Raw genomic sequence first — 18,933 nt, forward strand, 5'->3', positions numbered from 1 at the left:
GAGACAGAAATAAGAAAACGAAACAGATACAACATTGCAATGAAGGAAAAGAGAGAAAGAAAAATAGGTTACGGAACATAAAGCGAGACAGAGGGGAGGAAAAAGATCTAGAAAGGAGAGGGTCGAAAAAACTAGGGATAGATTTTGGGAGAGCAACAGAGACAATGAGGCAACTAAAGAAGAAAATTAGAAAAGGTGAGAATGACTGACCGAGAGAGAATGCCTATAGCACAGACTAGAAGAAGCTGGAAAAGAAGAGAAAATCACGTAGAATGAGAATGATCTAGCGAAAGGGAGAAGAGACAGACAGTTAGGGCTCTTGGTGCCTTACCTGTAGGACCCGCAGGCCGCTTTATCCCCATCCACAAATATGAACTTCTGTGCCAGGGCGCCTTTGAACTTGGTGGAACAACGGGTGTGGAATTCCGTTCCTCCAATGCACTGAACTCGGAGGTTCTGCAAAAAACACAGGAAGAAGAGCGAGAAGCTGTAAGAAGGGGTGGCAGCCACAGCCTTCAACCTAAAATGGCAACTATTTCACCAGTCGAGAGGAAACATTCACAAGTTTTTTATTCTAGCTCTAACTCCAGACCAACATGAATATCAATATAATGCAAAGAACAGGCTGGCTGGGTAACAATTGCGCACAGTTGTAAGAAAGTAAGTTGAGTCCATATGTTTACAGCACAAAGGATAAGGTGACGGCCATCCACCACTCACCAGATGGTATGGAAAACCATACCATTAAGTAAAACCAAAGAATATATCTCGAGCTTATAGTCCCAATAAAGAATCCTTAAGGACAAGATGATCTTACCAATCTTCTTTTTTTATTTTGTGGTATCTCTTCAGCACAAAAAGATCTAGCCGCCAACACGTGTTTCGTCCTATGTGGTGTCAACCACGGGCTTCCTCAGGGCTAATCACCAAAAACAGCTGTTCTAAATGTTCAGCAAGGTATATAATATTCAAAAGTAAAATCTGTCACGCACCCAATAATTTATTATATTTCTCCAAAGCATACGTCCGAGTTTTCTTCCGGTAGTTTATAATAATAATTTTTTCAGCAACCAATTAAAGCAGCACAGTCCCGAACAGCAATCTCTGCAAAGTGGCGTCTAGCAGCATGAATATCAAAACTATTTTTCCTTTTTATTGGATTCCATACAAAATTTGCAAAAAGAAAAACCCTGCATTATTAAATCACTTAGTTGTAAACGTCTTCATTGATTAAATTCTAGAACAATTCATAAAATATTGTTCCAATATAAGACACAGCTACCTGGGCCGACAATCCTACTTTTGACAGTCAATCGTCTCATATTTCTGACCCTTCAGCTTTTCCACTGTGCCATGCTCAGGGAGTGGACCGTGTGTCCTCCAGGAGGATAACATGCAATATTTACATGGTTTTAATCAAGGCATCTTATTACTCACTGCCAATGTTTAACCTGGTTATAAGTACTACCCATCTATACAAAAAAGAGAAGCAGAGGAATGTTGAACATGTGATTGCCCAAGTGCGCCATCTTTATTGGTTTCACAGTTTCCATCTTGTTCACTAGGCCACAACTGGGGTGAAGAAGGCTCCGATGGGGAGATGTGAAGGGAAGGAACATTGCACTTTGTTGGTGCTCAGGCCCAGATTATTGCTAAGTGTGTTACCAGCATATAGTGGTAAAGCCAGGACCAGATCTCGCGTCCCCTAGTGCTACAACCAAATCTACCCACTGGGCTGCACCAAATGGTGGGGCTAGGGCGGTTGGGCCTACCCTTCATGCGGAACTGGAACCTTATTGGGAGGTAAAATCCAATTAACGTATTTAAAGCACTCACCACCTTTCCTGAGCCTGTTTCTAAGCAATATGTCTGAAGGGAAGCAGTCCAAGGCAAAAGGAGACTGGCTGCATTTTCTAAAGATCCTGGAGCAGTAGGTGGTTACCGAGCAGTATCCAAGGCAGATACTGCCACTTAACAACGGCGTTCCAATGCTCTTGATTCTCCAGAAGTAATAATGGACAGAGCGTCCATCCCCCAAAATGAGGGAGTGGACGCAGCGCTTAGGACCCGGGCCCCCGTGGGCCGGGACTTGTGTGATCCGGTGGGATGCCGGCCTTGGGCAGCCAGAACCAGATCTGGCCTTTGCGCCTTTTGGCCTCACGCTTGGCAGGTGACCGGAAGTGAGTCATCCCTGGGCGCCGCTGCCGGGATGGCCAGGGTGGGGTATAAAGACCCCGTGGCCCTTGGCTTTGGTCTTTTCTCACCTGGCCATGCCAACGGTGTAGCGGAGCGCCGCTGCATCTTTTCCCCCCAACCCTAATTTTAGGCTTACTGTGGGTCAACAGGGTCTAAGAATACATACCTCACCCCCCACCAGTTAGCAGGGGGAGGGGGGGGTACTTCCGAAGTGGAAACCCTCCCCCCTCAGGCCAGGTCCAAGGGGGGAGGGTTAGACAGTCATGGGCCAACCAGAGGATGTACACCAGCTGTGGGCTAGGGCCCACAATTAGATCTTGGGGGTCGGCACGGTGTGCCTTGCTCCTGCCCACCTTTTCCGCAGCCCCCTGGGAGCTTGGTGTTTGGGGGGCAGTGCCCATTGTGAGGACAAGTGTACAGTGGCATGGGACCGCCCCTTGCTGATACAGGTGGTTGCACCTTTTGTAGTCCAATGGTGTTCAGGATTGCGAGGTGCCCCCCCTTGCGGTAATTGTCTGGAAATGTTTCAATTCTCACATAAAGTTATTGTTTGGACAGTTTGTTCCCTCATGATTTTGAATGTGATTGACGTACACATAATAGTATGACTTTATGCACCTTTTCTTGTGTTGAGTACTATCTTTTGCACAAATGTTGAATAAAATGATCCGCAAACTAAGCTTATGTTGTGTCCTGTTGGTAACTCGTATGGGTGGTGCTGGTCCGGACCTATTGGGGGTTCCTGGTCCTATGACTCTCTAGATGTAACAATAGGGAGTGGTTGGCGCTAATCCCCAGAGGTGAAAAAGAGAAAGCAATGCGGGACGTGGGTTTATAGGGAAATAGGGTGGGAAGTTATTTAATTGCCTCAAATTGTAAAGCGCCAAGTTCGCGCTATATCAAACTTTATAAATAAATATACAGTGTGTATATAACAGTAGTCACACTCAGACTCCGCGTTTTTTCAGATCCAAGTTAAAAAGACCAGTGACCTCATTTAAAGGATTGTAGGGAATGAATCTCCAAAAATGTGTTCCACAGCTCATATCCCAGGCCCCATACACAATGCCCTTTTTTTCTGCCCAATGAGGTCCTTGGTCACAACCCAGGATGGACAATTTTGCCCATGAGAAGATATTTTCAAGGAACACTGCTCTATGGTATGAGTTGGGGTTCTACTACCAGCAACAACCTCTTCTACTTTGCTTCACTTAAGTGTGCTGTCCAGTAGCATTGTACTATAGTGGCAACTTACCCATTTTAGGCTCTCTGATGCAGTACGCAACTTTTACTTAGGTCCTCTAAAGCAGGTGACCGGGTCTCCCTCCTGTTCATGTTCATTTTCAGAAGTCCAATCAAGCACTGGCTTGTTGCAACTATTGACAGTGCGTGCAAAGGAGTCGGTGTGAGATCAAAGACGCATTCCTCTATAGGCAGACAGTGTGGGCCGCTGGCTCCAGATGCAAACTTTCTGTGAGTACTTTACGTATCAAAAGGAGAATGCAATGTATTTTTAGGAGAGCAAACATACATTGCAAGTCTAACCATGAATAATATTGGTAAATTGTACATAGTGTTTTGCAACTGGTTCTTATGTAAAGCTCTCTGACACCTTCGGGTAAAGTTTGCGCTACATAAAATCGCATTAAATAAATGAAAATAAATTTAAAAAAGCACAAAAATAAAAGGTTTGTTGTACCACAGAGACTCTCTTCGGGTCACACAACATAGCACCCCCTTGTTGAATTGTGCCGAGAGGCAGCCTAACCTAAACAGATCAACAGACTAGTGATGGGGCAGGCTACGTGGAACTCTAAATACTAACGCTGCTTTTGAGGAATACCTCCCATGCGAAACAAGCATTGGTAATGCCAATAGGCCTTACTGTTGAAACGTGTCAGGCGATCTTTTGGCTTTTCCAATGCTTTTTCAGAAACATAACAGCTTTGACAAAAAGAACAAATGTAGAACAATGCCTGTTTATGACGCTGTTCAGCATCTGCAGTTCAAATAAAGAGAGTGAAAGAAAAAAAGGCAAAAGGCGGACCAGGCGTGTTGACGCTGCGCAGTCAGGACACAGGGGACATTTTTCCGTTACTGTTCCAAGATGGCAGAGACCCATATTGGAGCAGTAAGCTAAAAATATATATATATGCTGAAGAGCATTAAGGAGAAGGAGCAAATCATTGCAAAGGTCCTCCTAAAAGTGTTTTTTTAATAAAAAAATGGGATGGGGAGAGGCAGAGGGCGCAATAGAAGACAGAAGAGCAGTGGTGGGTTGAGGTTCAAGTGAAGCAACCAACGATCAGTGGTGAGCAGGGAGAAGCTGAAGAACTATGGAGGAGATGGGTGTGAGGGATTTATTCAAAACATAGCTAAGCTTGGTGGGAATGTATGGGTAATACACCAGACAAACTTGTGTCGTGGGGGGAGCAACACAAAGAGAGAGCAAGGAAATACATACACTCCCATGCTGTGCTCACATTAAAAGAAACAGCCATTGGCAAGGCCAATCTTGCCTTCAGGACCTATTGTTTTTTAGACAATGCTGCACAACATCCCCGATACTGTGCAGCCTGGTGAAAGAAGTCTATGATACAGCCAGCTGCACTCTTTTATAGTCAGACCCCCCAGGATTTCGTGATTTGCAAAAAAATAAATAGCAAAAGTCACTTTTTTAAAAAATCCTGCGATTTTTATAAAAGTGCCTTAATAAAAACCCATGGCATTCACACTCACTTTACTGGTCCCTGCTGCCACTGAGTCAGTAAAGGGAAGGTGAGAAACAGGCCAGCAGGCAGCAGAGTTGTTAAATTCCTCTGCCCCCTGCCTTTGAAATGCATAGAGCCCCATCCTGTGCGATTATCCTGTTGCTCGCCTGACACGTTTACGTGCACCCTGCGGACGGACGCAGCAAGCCCTTTAAAGGCTCTCCTGACCCCCACCCTCCACTGCACTCCTATCCCTGTTCCCGCTCTTGCCTCCTATTAGTCCCTCCCCTCCCCTCCCCGAAGTTTTCTATTTTTTTTTATATATACCCTCAACCTTCACTGCCGCCCCCCATTCAGGGCCAGACTGGGAACCAAAACCGGCCCTGGCAAAGTGCTCGGCTGGCCCCCCCAATCCCCCCCCTCACCCCCCCCCCCCCCACCGAGGGGTTGGGGCTGCCGCCGAGCTCCTTCTCAGGGCCTGCTGCAAAAACGGCCCTGTAACAAAATCGGCCCTCTGGAGCCCAAAACCGCCCCCCACCCTTGCGGCGCACCAGGGCATTGCCCGGTGCCCGCTACGGCCAGTCCGGGCCTGCCCGCATTCCCCTCTCCCCGCCCCTGCTGCCGTGTGCACACATGTTGTCTGATGCCAAGAAGAGGTGGTGTCATACAGTATTCTACTCTCTCTGGCATCAGACACCCTCCGGTTCCAAGCGCTGTGCTGCTGCAGACTCTGCAACATTAGACAGTGACACAGCACAGTCTCCAGCAGTGACAGAGCACAGACCTTCAGTACACACCACATTGTTTGGTCAACCTTACAAATATCGCAATTTGTGAGGTTTTGGGCCGAAAATTCTGCTTTTTTTGGCCGCAAAATTTGCCACCCAAAGCTGCAATATCTGGGGGGATTTGTATAGTCTCACACGCCAAGCATGCGTGCGCCTACAAAATGACGTTGCCACTTTTTGTCTTTTTATTTACAGATCAGAGTTCAATCGGTAAATAAAACATAAAAAAGAATCACTAAAGCAAATAATAATACTAATAATACTACTACTAATAATAGCATTTAGAATAATAATGACAACTAAAACTATAGATATAACTGGCAGGATCCATTGTGCATGTGTTACTTTCCTAAAGTGGTAGTAGGCGTTGCTTAGTAAACACTATTTGGGTGTCTATTTGGATCCATTTTTATTTGATTTATGCATTACCTCAGAGAGCGCCTACATATCAAGCCGTGATGCTGATAATTCGACTGTCGTAGATTGCAACGTTCCATTTATAGGTGAATACCCACCAACATGAGTATTGAACACATAGCAATGTTTTTCTTGCACTGTGCTCTGATGTCCCATGAACTCTGTGACTCCCATGCAACAGGGTCAATGTAATTTTTTTTTTTTTTTAAATAAACACTTACCTTGCCACCAGGTCCCGCGCCTCTGCTCCTGCTCTCCTCAGGAGCAGGAAGCAGGCTCCCCTGGCCAATCAAAATGCAGCATTGTGTTTGGTCTGAGCGTCGTGGTTCGACGCTCTGCGAGGGAAGGGGGGGGCCTGGGCATGTTTTCTACGCAGGCTGTAATGCAGCCTGCGTGTAGAACAGGGTAAGTGCGCATGACTGTTTGGCCGGTCCCAGAGAGCCAGTCAAACAGTCATGTGCACTTAGGAGTGGGCAAACCACTCCTCCCCTGCCCAGCTCCTAGAGCAGAGCAGCCTCGCCCACCTGCATGTTTATGTTATGCATATGTTTATACAGATTTTTGTCATTCTATTACTGTAAGGCGCTCTGCTACCTCCGGGTCTTGACAGCGCTATAGAAAACTTCCTAAATAAAATAAAAAAATAAATAACAGCTCTAAGTTATCATTTTATGTTTCCTTTATTTGCACTGCTTAAAAGCAGTGGGGCGATGCACCTCCACCATAGCGGAAGAGCTGCCACTGGAAAAAACATAAAGCCAGTGCTGCTGCGCTTTTGCTTTTCTATTTGCTGATCCCACTCAGATCAGCAAATAAAAAGAAAACATGCTCAAACAGGTTTTTTTTCCTTGGATGGTTGGGGGTGAGGAAGGTTTGAAGCAATGGGAGGGTAGAGAGAAGCACACGGTTGAGGCGCCTCAGAGGAATAATGAAGGGGGGCAGAGAACCACACAGTGATAGTGACAGGGAAGAGTAGTGACAGGGAAGAGGGGTGGAACTTGGAAGCATACATGGGAGACAGCTGGAAAAGACATGCACTCCCATGAAGTGCTCAACTGTAAATAAAAAAATTGTTGCTGGAGAGGGAGCTTTCGTGGAAGAATAGGTATGGTCAAGGAGAGAGGTTGTAAAGAGGGTACACTCCACAACACAAGCTGCAGGGGGCTAAAACAAAGACAGCAAATAGTATGAAAGCCAATGATTAGGAATGGTCGGAAAGTCTGCAATATGTCTTTCAGAACCAGACAGCTTTGCTGTGTGGTAGACTTCGACCTAAAAAGTGGTTCCCAGAAGCTGGGCAGTAGAAAGATACAAGTTATCCAATAAAAAGGATGGTGAAGAAGCTATACTACCAGGCTAGGACAAACATAAGGAAGGAACACACTTGAATAAGAAGTTAGCAAATGAGACTGACAAGAAAGCCAGCCAATGAGATGATGCAAAGCCCACTCCAGGTACTGGTATTTTACACAAAAAGAATTTGACAAGAAAAGACATAAAAGTGGTCCTTAGGAAGGCCTTCAAACAACAACTTATTTTATAAATATAATCAAACTGCAAAGCTTTGCACGAGACAAACAACACTTATGAATTAAAAAGGGGTTCGGAGGTGTCCCATATGGGCTGAAAAATTCCCTGACCTCACCAGGGTTGGTCACTTGTTTTCAGATACATCATTTAGACAAGGAACGGTAGAACTTTTGATGCCCCTTTCTATGGGTTTACAAAGAAATGTTTCCCCAAAAATATTATGCTAATTGATATTCATTTTATGCCAGACATATAAAGCAAAAACTATTTCCATCTATAGCATTCATATTGTAAATTGCTTTAACCGTTTGAAACAGGAGAGGGCGTCAGAAGAGGTGAGAAAGCAGTATATTATCTATTACAGCTGCATATGCGGAAAATAAACTCTGTTCTTTCTTTTACTTTGCACAGCTATACAAATTCAGTGTGTTACTTTTGCCTTTTAGCTGATTTAACAGATTGACCGACAGTATTTCCTGTCCTCCTCTGATGTCATTTCCTGTTTCAGGCTCAGAAAAAAGATCACAAAAGGAAGCATGAAAAATACCTGCACATAAGTTACATGGCAAGAGTTTTCAATTAATAAATCCACTAAACCTTAAAACATCAATAGTAAGGAAAAATTATATATGTTTTTTAACGTATAATTTTGTCTCCCTTTAACCCACTGACCTAATTTCAAGTAAAATAATGAACACTGGCGCTATCATTATAAGAGGCAAACGATTAAAACACATAAAACGCCCTGCCCATATCAACATATTATCAGCTCGGAGAGATTAAAGAGCTCATGTCTCCCAAAATCAAAAGTACATTTGACCTGTAGCTAAAGACGCCTGCCCCCTGTTGGCTGTGGGACTGCACCTCCTGCCTTATCTTAGCCCTGCATCTCAGTCTGGGCTGTAGCACACTGAAGGCTGCCAGACTGCGTGACTCAGGCTGCACCACACCCAGCCACTTGCACGTGGGAAACATGTTCACAGGTGCAGCACTTATCACTCCCATTCAAGAGCGGCTGGAGGCTCAGTCTCGAGTTGGAAAAAAAAAAACACATGGCATCCAAGATGGCGGCTTACATATAACCCTGAGATACCCAATACCATTCTTAAGCTAGTGGTGGCACAGCCTTGGTTTCCCCCACATACTTTGGGAGGGTGGCGCAGTTCAAGGATTGCTATGGGTTAGGGCCTCTTGAGGGCGGGCGGATCATAGTGTTTTGTTAGCACCGGCACAGCAAAAGGCTTTGTCTTTGCGCTCCTGGCAATCTGCCTTCGTGTGCTCATGCCTACTGCACAGCTTTTTAGATTTTATGTGCAATTTACTTATACCAAACATGGTGAGCATATTGTATTATATATATATATATATATATATATATATATATCACCTCCACAGTGGTTCCTATGCGGGAGTTGCGCAGCGCTCCTGTATGTGCGGTGTCCTGCGGCAGAACCAAGCCGCTATTATATTTGCCAAACTTTTCCACCAAGGAAAATAACGGGTCGCACAGCCAACCTGGATTCCAACAGTGATCCTCTTTATTCTCAATGTTTTCAAATAAGGGCAACAGGCGCAGAGATCTACGCGTTTCGGTGTCACTTCACCTTGCTCACGATCGTGAGCAAGGTGAAGTGACACCGAAACGCGTAGATCTCTGCGCCTGTTGCCCTTATTTGAAAACATTGAGAATAAAGAGGATCACTGTTGGAATCCAGGTTGGCTGTGCGACCCGTTATTTTCCTTGGTGGAAAAGTTTGGCAAATATATATATATATATATATATATATATATATATATATATATATATATATATATATATATATATATATATATATATCCAAAAACAAAGGCAAGGACGCGGCACTCTTCTTATCACGGTAGATTTATTTAGGTCTCAAGCAAAACTCTTACGCGTTTCGATATATATATGTGTCAAGGGTCTTTTGTTTAACCCATGCTTCTTCAACGAGTAGCTCATGAGCTAGCAGTAGCTCTCGAGGGTGCACACAGCATTCTAAATTAGAAACTTTCAGAGCTGCACTCATCCTGTTAGATCTGACTGCAGTCTTTGATACTGTAAACCATGCAGTATTGCTGCATCGATTTAGGGATGCGGGTATTGAAGATGTGGCTCTGACTCTACTTACATCATTTCTAACATCACGAGAACAACTTATCCACTGGAATGGCCTGCAATCGGGAATCTTCCATCTCCCATGTGGAGGTCCACAAGGTTCAGCCTTGTCTCCGACATTATTTATTCTATATGTCAGTCCTCTGGCTCGGATAATCAAAGAGCATAGCATAATGTTGGTGTTGTACACCGACAACACTCAACTAGTGGTCTCTGTGACACAAAGTGTGGGCTTAACAGCTGAGATTGCTGTCCTGATTTCTGGACTGACGCTGGTCTTCACGCAACGCCTTCTACTTTTTTCTAATAATTAAAGATAAACAACGCATGGAAGATTGTTCTCCTGTTTGTTACGGATGTTTCCGCCGACTTTAAAATATGCACTCCTTACACACGTCAGTGTTAAAATTGACGGCTGTGATCACTGATCCATTTCATGGTTCCTAGTTGTTTCTCATAAACAACATAAGAGTCTCTTTTAGCAAATACCATAATCCTGAAGATGGTCTGACAGACGGAAGCCAGAAAGACCGAAACGTCGACTCCGCCTTCTATTCCTGAGAAATTGTGTTACTCTCTAGCGACATATATTTTCATTATGAGATTTGTCGTCACATATTCTGTTGGAATAGATGTTAGTCATGAATTGTTAGGATAATTTGATTTCACTACCTTTCATGATTTTTTGCTGATGTATTTCATGTGTTTGTACTCCCTTTTAACTGTTTCTATACATAAACAAATTCATACTTTCAAAGAATTAGGATCTCCCGTGTGTTTTGTGCTTATTAATAGCATTGGTTGGTGTTGTCTAATGACACGTTGGTGTTTGTTCCAGATGGACTAACATAAGCTTGTTGCGAATAAATTCCCTGGTTGGCACCTTTTACTTGGTATTGTATTGCCCAAGCCTCCAAGGGTGTATTGGGTCTCCCAATTTAATTTCTATATTGTGTGGGAGAGGGCACATTCCACTTGAAAGGCTGGGTCTATTTTTCCCTAAAAAAGTTTTTTTTACATGGCTAACTTTGCAGTTCGCAAATTTCACCCATGCCTATACATAGGCCCAGCTGAGAACTACGTATGTGAAGAGTTGTCACCTGGGAAACCTTTAGCAAATCCAGATCACATTCCTAAAATAGGAAATATGAAACCATTAAAACCAAGAAAGCAAAGTGTGGTTGGCTCAAAAGCTGCCTGTCTGAAAGTACCAAAAGAGGCAGCATTTCACTTGAAACACTGTAACGTTAATTCAGCATCACCTGAAAAATATTTAATAGTTTCTAAACATGGCACGTGTTTCCACTGGCGCCGCTCCAGTCTTTCACAGGACCCCTGATACAGCCAGATCTGTTCTGGGGAGAGTCTTGCCAGATGACCTTGAATAATTCAGATAGATTTAAATTTCGTTTCCCTTTATTTTTAATGTGGAGTCTATTACAGGCATTTTGCAGAGAAATGTGCTTCATGCAACATCCATAATAAAAATTCTTCTAGATCAAATCAGGACCTCACATATAAGAAATGGGGGGGTGTCACAGAGATTATTTGCAGTAATATTGATGAGCTGCTGCTGTGCTACAATATTGAAAACACGTCACTATCCCTGAATATTTGATGTAAAAACATTTAGAATTTAGAGGAGTGTGCCTGTGGTCTGCCAGTGAGCTGTCCAAAGAGGGCATGAAAGAGCTGAAACTGGGTCATAAATCCAAAGCCGTTCAGTACATGCAATAAGCAATAGAAAGGGTGCCCAGTCACCCTTTGCGAATGGCATTGCAGACTTTTTACTAATTTTCAATCAGTTTAAGCTAGAAACATGTTTGTTTTGGGTAAAACCCACAGATTATGCAGCAGATGACGGACTATGCAGGAAAATGCTATGCCTGCAAAATTACTTCATTCCAGTGGCCCAGCCAGTAACTCACAGACTGAATCAATCAGGTCTTTAGTTGAAGGTGCGGCTAACCACATCGATCTAACTTGCAGACATAACTAGGGCGTTGGTGGGTTCCTGAAGACTTGGAGGGGGAGGGGGAGTAGCATGTATCTCTCGATGAGCAATGATCACCCTATTTACTTGGACTGTCTGATACCAGCTTCCACTTGGGCTGCATGGTGTGCAAAGTGCTCAGAAGCGCTAATAAGGCAGTATGGTAGCGCTATCTAAAACAGCTCAACAAACCAACATCAAACACGACCAAGATGGACTGGCTTGGACCCATGTATGTGGTCATAAATTGAAGATCGAATGTTAGGCTTTATTGTCATCAAGGCGCGTGGCACTGGTTACATTTACCTCGAAAGAGTTCATGTCGTTTTTGTATGCTTTAGATGCCAGGTGAGGATCGTGAGAGCAAGGCTGAACCGACTGAGCTAACTTACACACTGTAGGAGGCTTTGGTCGTCTTCTTTGTGCAGTAGTAGGTGGCTAGCTTGTGGCAGTCTGGGCGAGTTACTTTTTCATTGAAAGAGGTGTGAATAGTAACTCACTGAATAATACACAGGACGAGTGGATAGCAGCAGCGAGGGGAATTTGTCGAGGATGGAGTTAAGACAAAATGAAGACTTTTAAAAACTCACAATGATCCATCCCAGGGAAAGGGTGTATCAGATAGTTTCACCTTTTTGTCGTGAAATAAGTATCAAGCTAGACTTTTAAATTCGCATATAACGCAGCAATTGCTGACTCGGTACAGCAGGAGCAGTAAATACTGCCTTATAATTTACACATCGCCTAAAAGGCCAGGAGGACGGAGCATAGCACAGTAAAGAAAATATGCTGTTGATTTCCAGTATTGTTTAGTAGGAATCCGCCTCCGCAGTTTAGGCGGCATTTCCCTAAGGAAACAAAACGCGTCAGATAACTGTCGAAAAATGTCCTTTCCCGGACCACGTCCGCCCCGGAGGTTCTCACGCTTTTCCTGTTCCCCAGAAAGTGGAGATAAGATTGTGACGCAGTAAACCCTACCGATGGTGAGCGTGTGTAAACGCAAACCCATCACCCGTGAGCGCAGCAGCCTGGTCCTCCCTCCGCGTGTCGGCTGAATCTGGATTATTCGCAGCGCGTGACAATCGTGCTTGGAAACGCAGCGCATTGTGACCCTGAGCAGTGCAGCAACCGCTCCGATAATTCAAGCCTCTACGTCACGGTGGTTTTCCTGTCTCTGTTCACACTAATTAATGTGTAAATAATATATAAATAGGTCCCGGGGCACAAAGTTTGCCTTGGGAGCCGGAGCCCCGGGCTGCCGAATAACAAAGGCTAGTTAGTTAATATTTGACCCGATGGGTCTTTTTTTTCTTTAAAAAACGTACACTTCCTCTGTGTCTATTTCACTCCTGCTGGTTCTTTTGCGTGCCAGTTTTCCCCGTTGTCAAGGTTTTCTTATTTTTCTCTTACTCGTTCTTTCTCCCTTTCTCGTGGGCTGTCTGCCCTACCCCTCCGGCCTTTCTTTCTTGCTTTGGGTCAAAGTATGATGTTGAAAAACAAGTTCCGGTCCCGCCACCTGTTACCTCCGGTACAAATTAAGCACTGCCCGTTCCTGTGCGTTCCGTTGAAAACGTGTTGGCCTTCGTGGGAGTGCAGAGATATGGTGAGTGGGGGATGTCTGAGAGGGAACAGACTAGACACAGCCTTACCCTTCAGGCGATTAATGCCACTCTCAGCTCAGGGTCTACACACTGTGTGATCTACCACTGAAAAGATCTGCAGTGAAGCCTTGCTGTACTTGAAAAACTACACTATACTTTGTTATAGTTATTTATTAATATAAATAATCTTTATTCGGAAGTAATCACATCCATAATAGATACATTGAAAAGAGGGGAAATAAGGACAAGCAATAAAACACATCATCAGTACAACTGAAAGTAATTCTAAAAATAATGTGCAAAAAGGCAGAATCCATTCAGCTATCAACACACCTAGAATTTCAAGATCTAAGTGCTGCTCTTAAGAAATTCGCGACTGCAAAGAGCGTATAATCAGCCCTCCGCTCTTTGTGCGGCGTGTCCAACAAGGGTTGAGTCAGTGGCACACTTTCTGTTCGAATGCCCCGAGTACCGTGCCCCAAGGAAGCGATGGCTGGCACCTCTGTGCAGGCTCCTTGGCACCAGACAACATTTGGTGGCCCTCCGCATTTTAATAACTGATACTTCCCCTTCTACAGTTTGTGCTGTCTCCAAATTCCTAAAATGGGCTTGGATAATTAGAACAAAAAGGCTTTCTATTTCAATTTAATACTATTTTTAATTATTTATTGCTTTTTTGATCTGACTGGTTTATAAAATTATAACTGTAAGTCCCCTTTTTAATGCTTGAAATTGTATGTTTGTAATGTATTGCTTTTAAGATATTTACGTATCGAAATAAAGCCTTTTTTCATAATCTTTATTCGGAAGTAATCACATCCATAATAGATACATTGAAAAGGGGGGAAAAAAGGACAAGCAATAAAACACATCATCAATACAACTGAAAGTAATTCTAAAAATAATGTGCAAAAAGGCAGAATCCGTTCAGCTATCAACACATCTAGAATTTCAAGATCTAAGTGCTGCTCTTAAGAAATTCGCGACTGCAAAGAGCGTATAATCATTAGGCAGATACATTAAGGCAACACAGGCTTGTATAAAACTCATCGCTTTTAAAAGTGGTTTAAGATATAATCTCCTAGGGTGGGTGAAATATCTACATAGGAGAACAAAATGTAAGGTATACTGTGGACACCTATTGTCGCAGCCACAGGGACCTCCCGTCTCATCATGTAAAACAAAGTCAGCGGGCGAAGCTAAAAGATGATGGAGATGATTAAATCTAAAACAAGTTATTAGAAATCTATCCGAAGCATTTGTTAAAATGAATAGATAATTATGCCCTGTACTGATCTTAAAAGAACGTGCCCTCTCTCCGCTGGTTTGGTAAGCTTAATATTTTCACGAGAGAAACTCGTGAAAGGGTATATTGAACAAAATAGCTCCTTCACTGTACTCAGGTCCCGAGGCGACATTGGGTCAAGTTTAAAGAAAATGTTTGCCCTACCAATAGCAGTAAAAGACTCTCTAACACAGCGTAGCCCAGGGATTTTTAGTGCATGGGCTAATGATAAACAATCTAAAACGATCAAACGATTGAAAGTTGACTCATTGTTAGACCAGATTTTCACCCAGCTTGTCAAGAGTTTTACTGCCACCATATCTGCTATATAGTTTAGTCCTAATTCAACATGTACGGAAAACAATGGGGTACCCTGGAGAACCTTTAAAATGTGTTTCAAAAATGTATTTTCTGCAATCTGAAGTTTATTGGTCACAATGTAACCCCAGACCTCACTTGCATACAAGAACCTTGGAAATGCAGAAGGACTGATAGAGCTTTAAAATCGCACCCGGGGACCAGGTACCTAGTCTATGAGCATAGCTAGCTTTAGCTCCCATAGATTTGTTCATATCGCCAACTTTCCCCTCCAGCAAATGTACCCAGTTCAATTTTCTATCAAATAAATTTCCCAAGTAAGGGAAGGCTGTGACCTTGGCTAAAGTATGGGCACCTGCTTTGAATGTCTTAGAACGGGTCCCCCGAGGTCCAACTTCAAAATGTACGTCTTGGTGAAGTTGGCCGACAAGTCCAACCCACTCATAAAGGCAACAAATCCATCAGTCAGGGCCTGTAGGCTCATCGGTGTATGTGCCATCAACACTGCGTCATCGGCATATAAGAGAACTGGAATTGCTTTCCTGCCCACTCGAGGACAATCCGTCTGAAAAGATGTCAGGCCCTCCTCTAAACCATTAACCCCTTCGATGCTGATGACGGCTGGGAGCCGTCATGGCACACAGTGCTCGTGTGCTGACGACGGCTCCCAGCCGTCATGACCACGCCCGTGATCGGAATGTGCCGCACAGGAGCGGAATTCCGGCCGCGGGCAAGGGGTTCTTATATATAGTGTGAATAAAAAAGGGACTAAAATACACCCCTGGCGTACCCCCCCTGGTACAATTAAAATAATCAGTGAGCCCCACCCCGTGAATGTCTATCTGCGGCTGTGGTCTTGGCGTGGAGGGTCCTTAGTAAGTTTACAATGGCAGGCTCAACCCAAGGGAATCGAACAGGGCTCATAATTTTTTACGATTCACCTGGTCGAAAGCAGAGGTGAGGTCCATAAAACCCCCCAAAAAGAGCACCAGGTTGAGCAACTGTATATTTAGAAACTATTAGATAGAGGTTTAAACATTCCTCCGTAGTTGATTTCCCCAATCAGAAGCCATACTGCACCTTAGAAATAATATTATTCCAATCTGCCCACTTGGAGAGCCTATTTAGTAAGGCTCCACCCTGGACTTTACCTGTGGAGTCGATAAAAGAAAATGGGCAATAACAATGGGGGTTATCCTTGTTACCCTTCTTGAAGATCAACACAATTGTGGCAGTAGACCAAGAAGGTGTCAACCTATTCCTTACCACTGCATTTAACATGTTAGAACCGGGGCCCATACATTAGTGTTGTCCCGGAATAAGTCCAGGGGGACCCCATCAGGTCCAGGGGCCTTTCTCCGGGCCAATCCCTCAATGCCCAACCGCACTTCATCGAAAGAAAAAATGATAGGGGAGTCGGTCTGGGGTAGCCCTGTCTCATGAATGGATCTCTCATTTTGTCCAAAATTATAAACCCCTCCAAAGTGGGCAATCCATTTTTCCGGGGTGATATGATGACATAACGCGGGTTTCACTGGTTCAGAAAAACAAGGTCTATTTATAACGTGCCAAAATTAAATACTATCCCACTGCTCACTCGCTTGGGTCAACTCATCCCATGCCTGCCTTTGTAGCATTCCTCTCCGTTCCTTGAGGGCCCCCTTATAGTTGGTGCGGCCATTGGTCACACAAACTCTAACCCTGGGGATCTGCTTCAAAGCCCTCTTTAAACGGAGAAGGGCCTAAGAGCACTTAACATCAAACCATTTTGGATGATCAGGGATGTACTGGGCTGCAGGAATTGTACTATGTTTTATAAAGCACATGGCAATCCGATGGCATCCCAGCGCTGGGTTTAAAGAGGTTGCACCATACAGAACAGGAAGGCATCTAGAGACGGGTATTATTTAAAGCACCAGGTATTAAGGGCTTTTTGAAAACAATTGTCTTTAACTGTTACTTGAATAGCAAGCGGAAGAGAGTTACAGAGCTTAGCTGCATTGAAGCTGGAAGATCAACCTCCACTTCTAGCAGACAGCATTTGTTAAGCACAGCTGCTTCAACAGAAGTGTCCCGGTGTGCAAAGCAAACACAGAAATCACACTGCTTCATCCAGGCAGCTAGGCTGCATCAATGAACCACGTTTTAGCTCTCTTTTAAAAATGGCCACTGACTCAGCCCTACGCAACTTGGGGGGCAGGTTGTTCCAGAGCTTGGCCATAAGTACCTTGAAGGAGCTCCCTCGTTGAAGGACCTTGGAGCATTTAGGAATCCACATCAAGGTTGTTAGACCTCATCACTCATCTCTTGAGTGAAGGGGGTCAATCAGTTCCTCGTTTAGCCAGGGTCTAATCCAGCAGGTGCTCTAAAAGCCAACGTAAGAGCTTTAAATTTAATACGCTTTACTGCAGGGAGGAGCCAATGCAGCTGCTTCAGGTGGGGGGGGGGGGGAGGAGATATGCTGAATCAGTCTCGCAGCTGCATTCTGAATGATCTGAAGTCTGTATGTCAAGCAAGCAGGCAGGCCAAGATAGAGGCTATTGGCGTAGTCCAATCGAGAAGTTGCCATAGAATAGTCTGTAGGTTTGCAGGTCTCTTCTAGGACTAAATGCAACAGCTTCCTTAAGGTTTTCAGTTTCAGAAAGAGGCCAGATGTAATTGGTTTTATTGGAGCCAAAAAGGAGAGGTCTGAGTCAGACATGCAGCCTAGGATCCTAGTAGAGCAGGTATGCGTGGGGGGAGGGGAGTAAAAGCTGCAAAAAACATAGCCAGACCTCCAAAATGTAAACATTACATATAGGATAAAAGAGGGCACTGAGAGCAGCATGGCCGACAGAGGGTAAACACAGCACTTTAAACATTGTGGCCTGGAAAAGTAAACCTTGTGGTGTACTCCGGTCTAGCTACAAGGGTCAACCACTGAAAACACCACTGCCAGACCAACACTGCACTAGAAGCAGGTGTTCATGCGTGGTGAGCACTGTGTAGGGGCGCGATCAGTCCTGTAAACAAAGGGACAAATAGGACTCCTATTTGTCCCTTGAAGTGGCCCGGCCTAGAGGAGTCAAGACTATAATGAACACACCCTGAGCAAGATCCCATGAGCATAGCCCAAATAGGATAATCGGCTGCAGTGCGGACAGGGTGACATAAAGGACGAAAACACTGCACTCAAACACTCTGACCTTCAGCGGTACATGCTCCAGTAGTGGTAGACAATACTCTAGAATCAGGCTGACCGCTAGTGGGTCCTGATTATGCATTACCTCTGTTACACGCTATAGTAAATTTGTATTCTGACGTGGCTACGGATTATGGCTGGGATTAGCCATAAACTAACCACTAGAATTCCAGTGCTGAATGGCTAAAAAGAGGGCATTGTTGTTTTGTATTGTATTGCAACATTTTTATTGCGTTTACTAACCCTATGTAGGATGCTGACGCGCTTACCTACATGGGTTGCATGCTACACCATGTACGGTGCTTGGTTGGAAGTAGGTTGTCTTTATTTTGATCCCATGTGGAAGGGATTTCCATGTTGTATGTGATGACCACCAAGGTGCTGTTATCGTGTTATGGGATACAACGCTTAGCAGTGTGAGGGATAAACAAGTGTGAGAGACAGATGCACAGTTTATGGTCTTCAAGCATTTCTTATTTTCATAGTAGACTTTGAAGATTACTGCACTGGGATGTCCCTTCTGAGATATCTTGTTTAAAGTGTATGGTCCTGAACAGGTATAGGTTGGAGGAAGACCTCGACCAGAGATCTGCTGGAATGGACTTTGTTACCATCATCCCAATAACTAGTGCCATTTTGAGAGGTCAAAAGCCGTCATAGTATGTAGCTAGTTCGGACCCGCAGTGGTGGTCTAAATGTACCTCCTCAATTGGCCCTTGTCTTCGATGTATATATCTGATTTTCCTACATTAGTAAAATTGTTTGATCATTTTCCTCCC

The 18,933-nt window shown here is 44.2% G+C and overlaps 2 protein-coding genes across 2 annotated transcripts in view; one reads left to right on the forward strand and one right to left on the reverse strand.

Annotated features, from left to right (window-relative positions):
* SLC5A10 (solute carrier family 5 member 10) overlaps window positions 1–18,933 on the forward strand; it is a 611,774-nt gene that overhangs the window by 205,889 nt on the left and 386,952 nt on the right. The window lies entirely within an intron of this gene.
* The window catches only part of SACK1G (scaffolding CK1 anchoring protein G), a 147,155-nt gene that overhangs the window by 32,378 nt on the left and 95,844 nt on the right, over window positions 1–18,933 (reverse strand). Inside the window, exon 3 of the mRNA XM_086940715.1 lies at window positions 332–456. Within this exon, the coding sequence (XP_086796841.1) occupies window positions 332–456 (125 nt within the window). The remainder of the gene's footprint in view (window positions 1–331; window positions 457–18,933) is intronic.

Source organism: Lissotriton vulgaris, chromosome 10 (assembly GCF_964263255.1).
Source record: "Lissotriton vulgaris chromosome 10, aLisVul1.2, whole genome shotgun sequence".
Taxonomy (NCBI): domain Eukaryota; kingdom Metazoa; phylum Chordata; class Amphibia; order Caudata; family Salamandridae; genus Lissotriton; species Lissotriton vulgaris.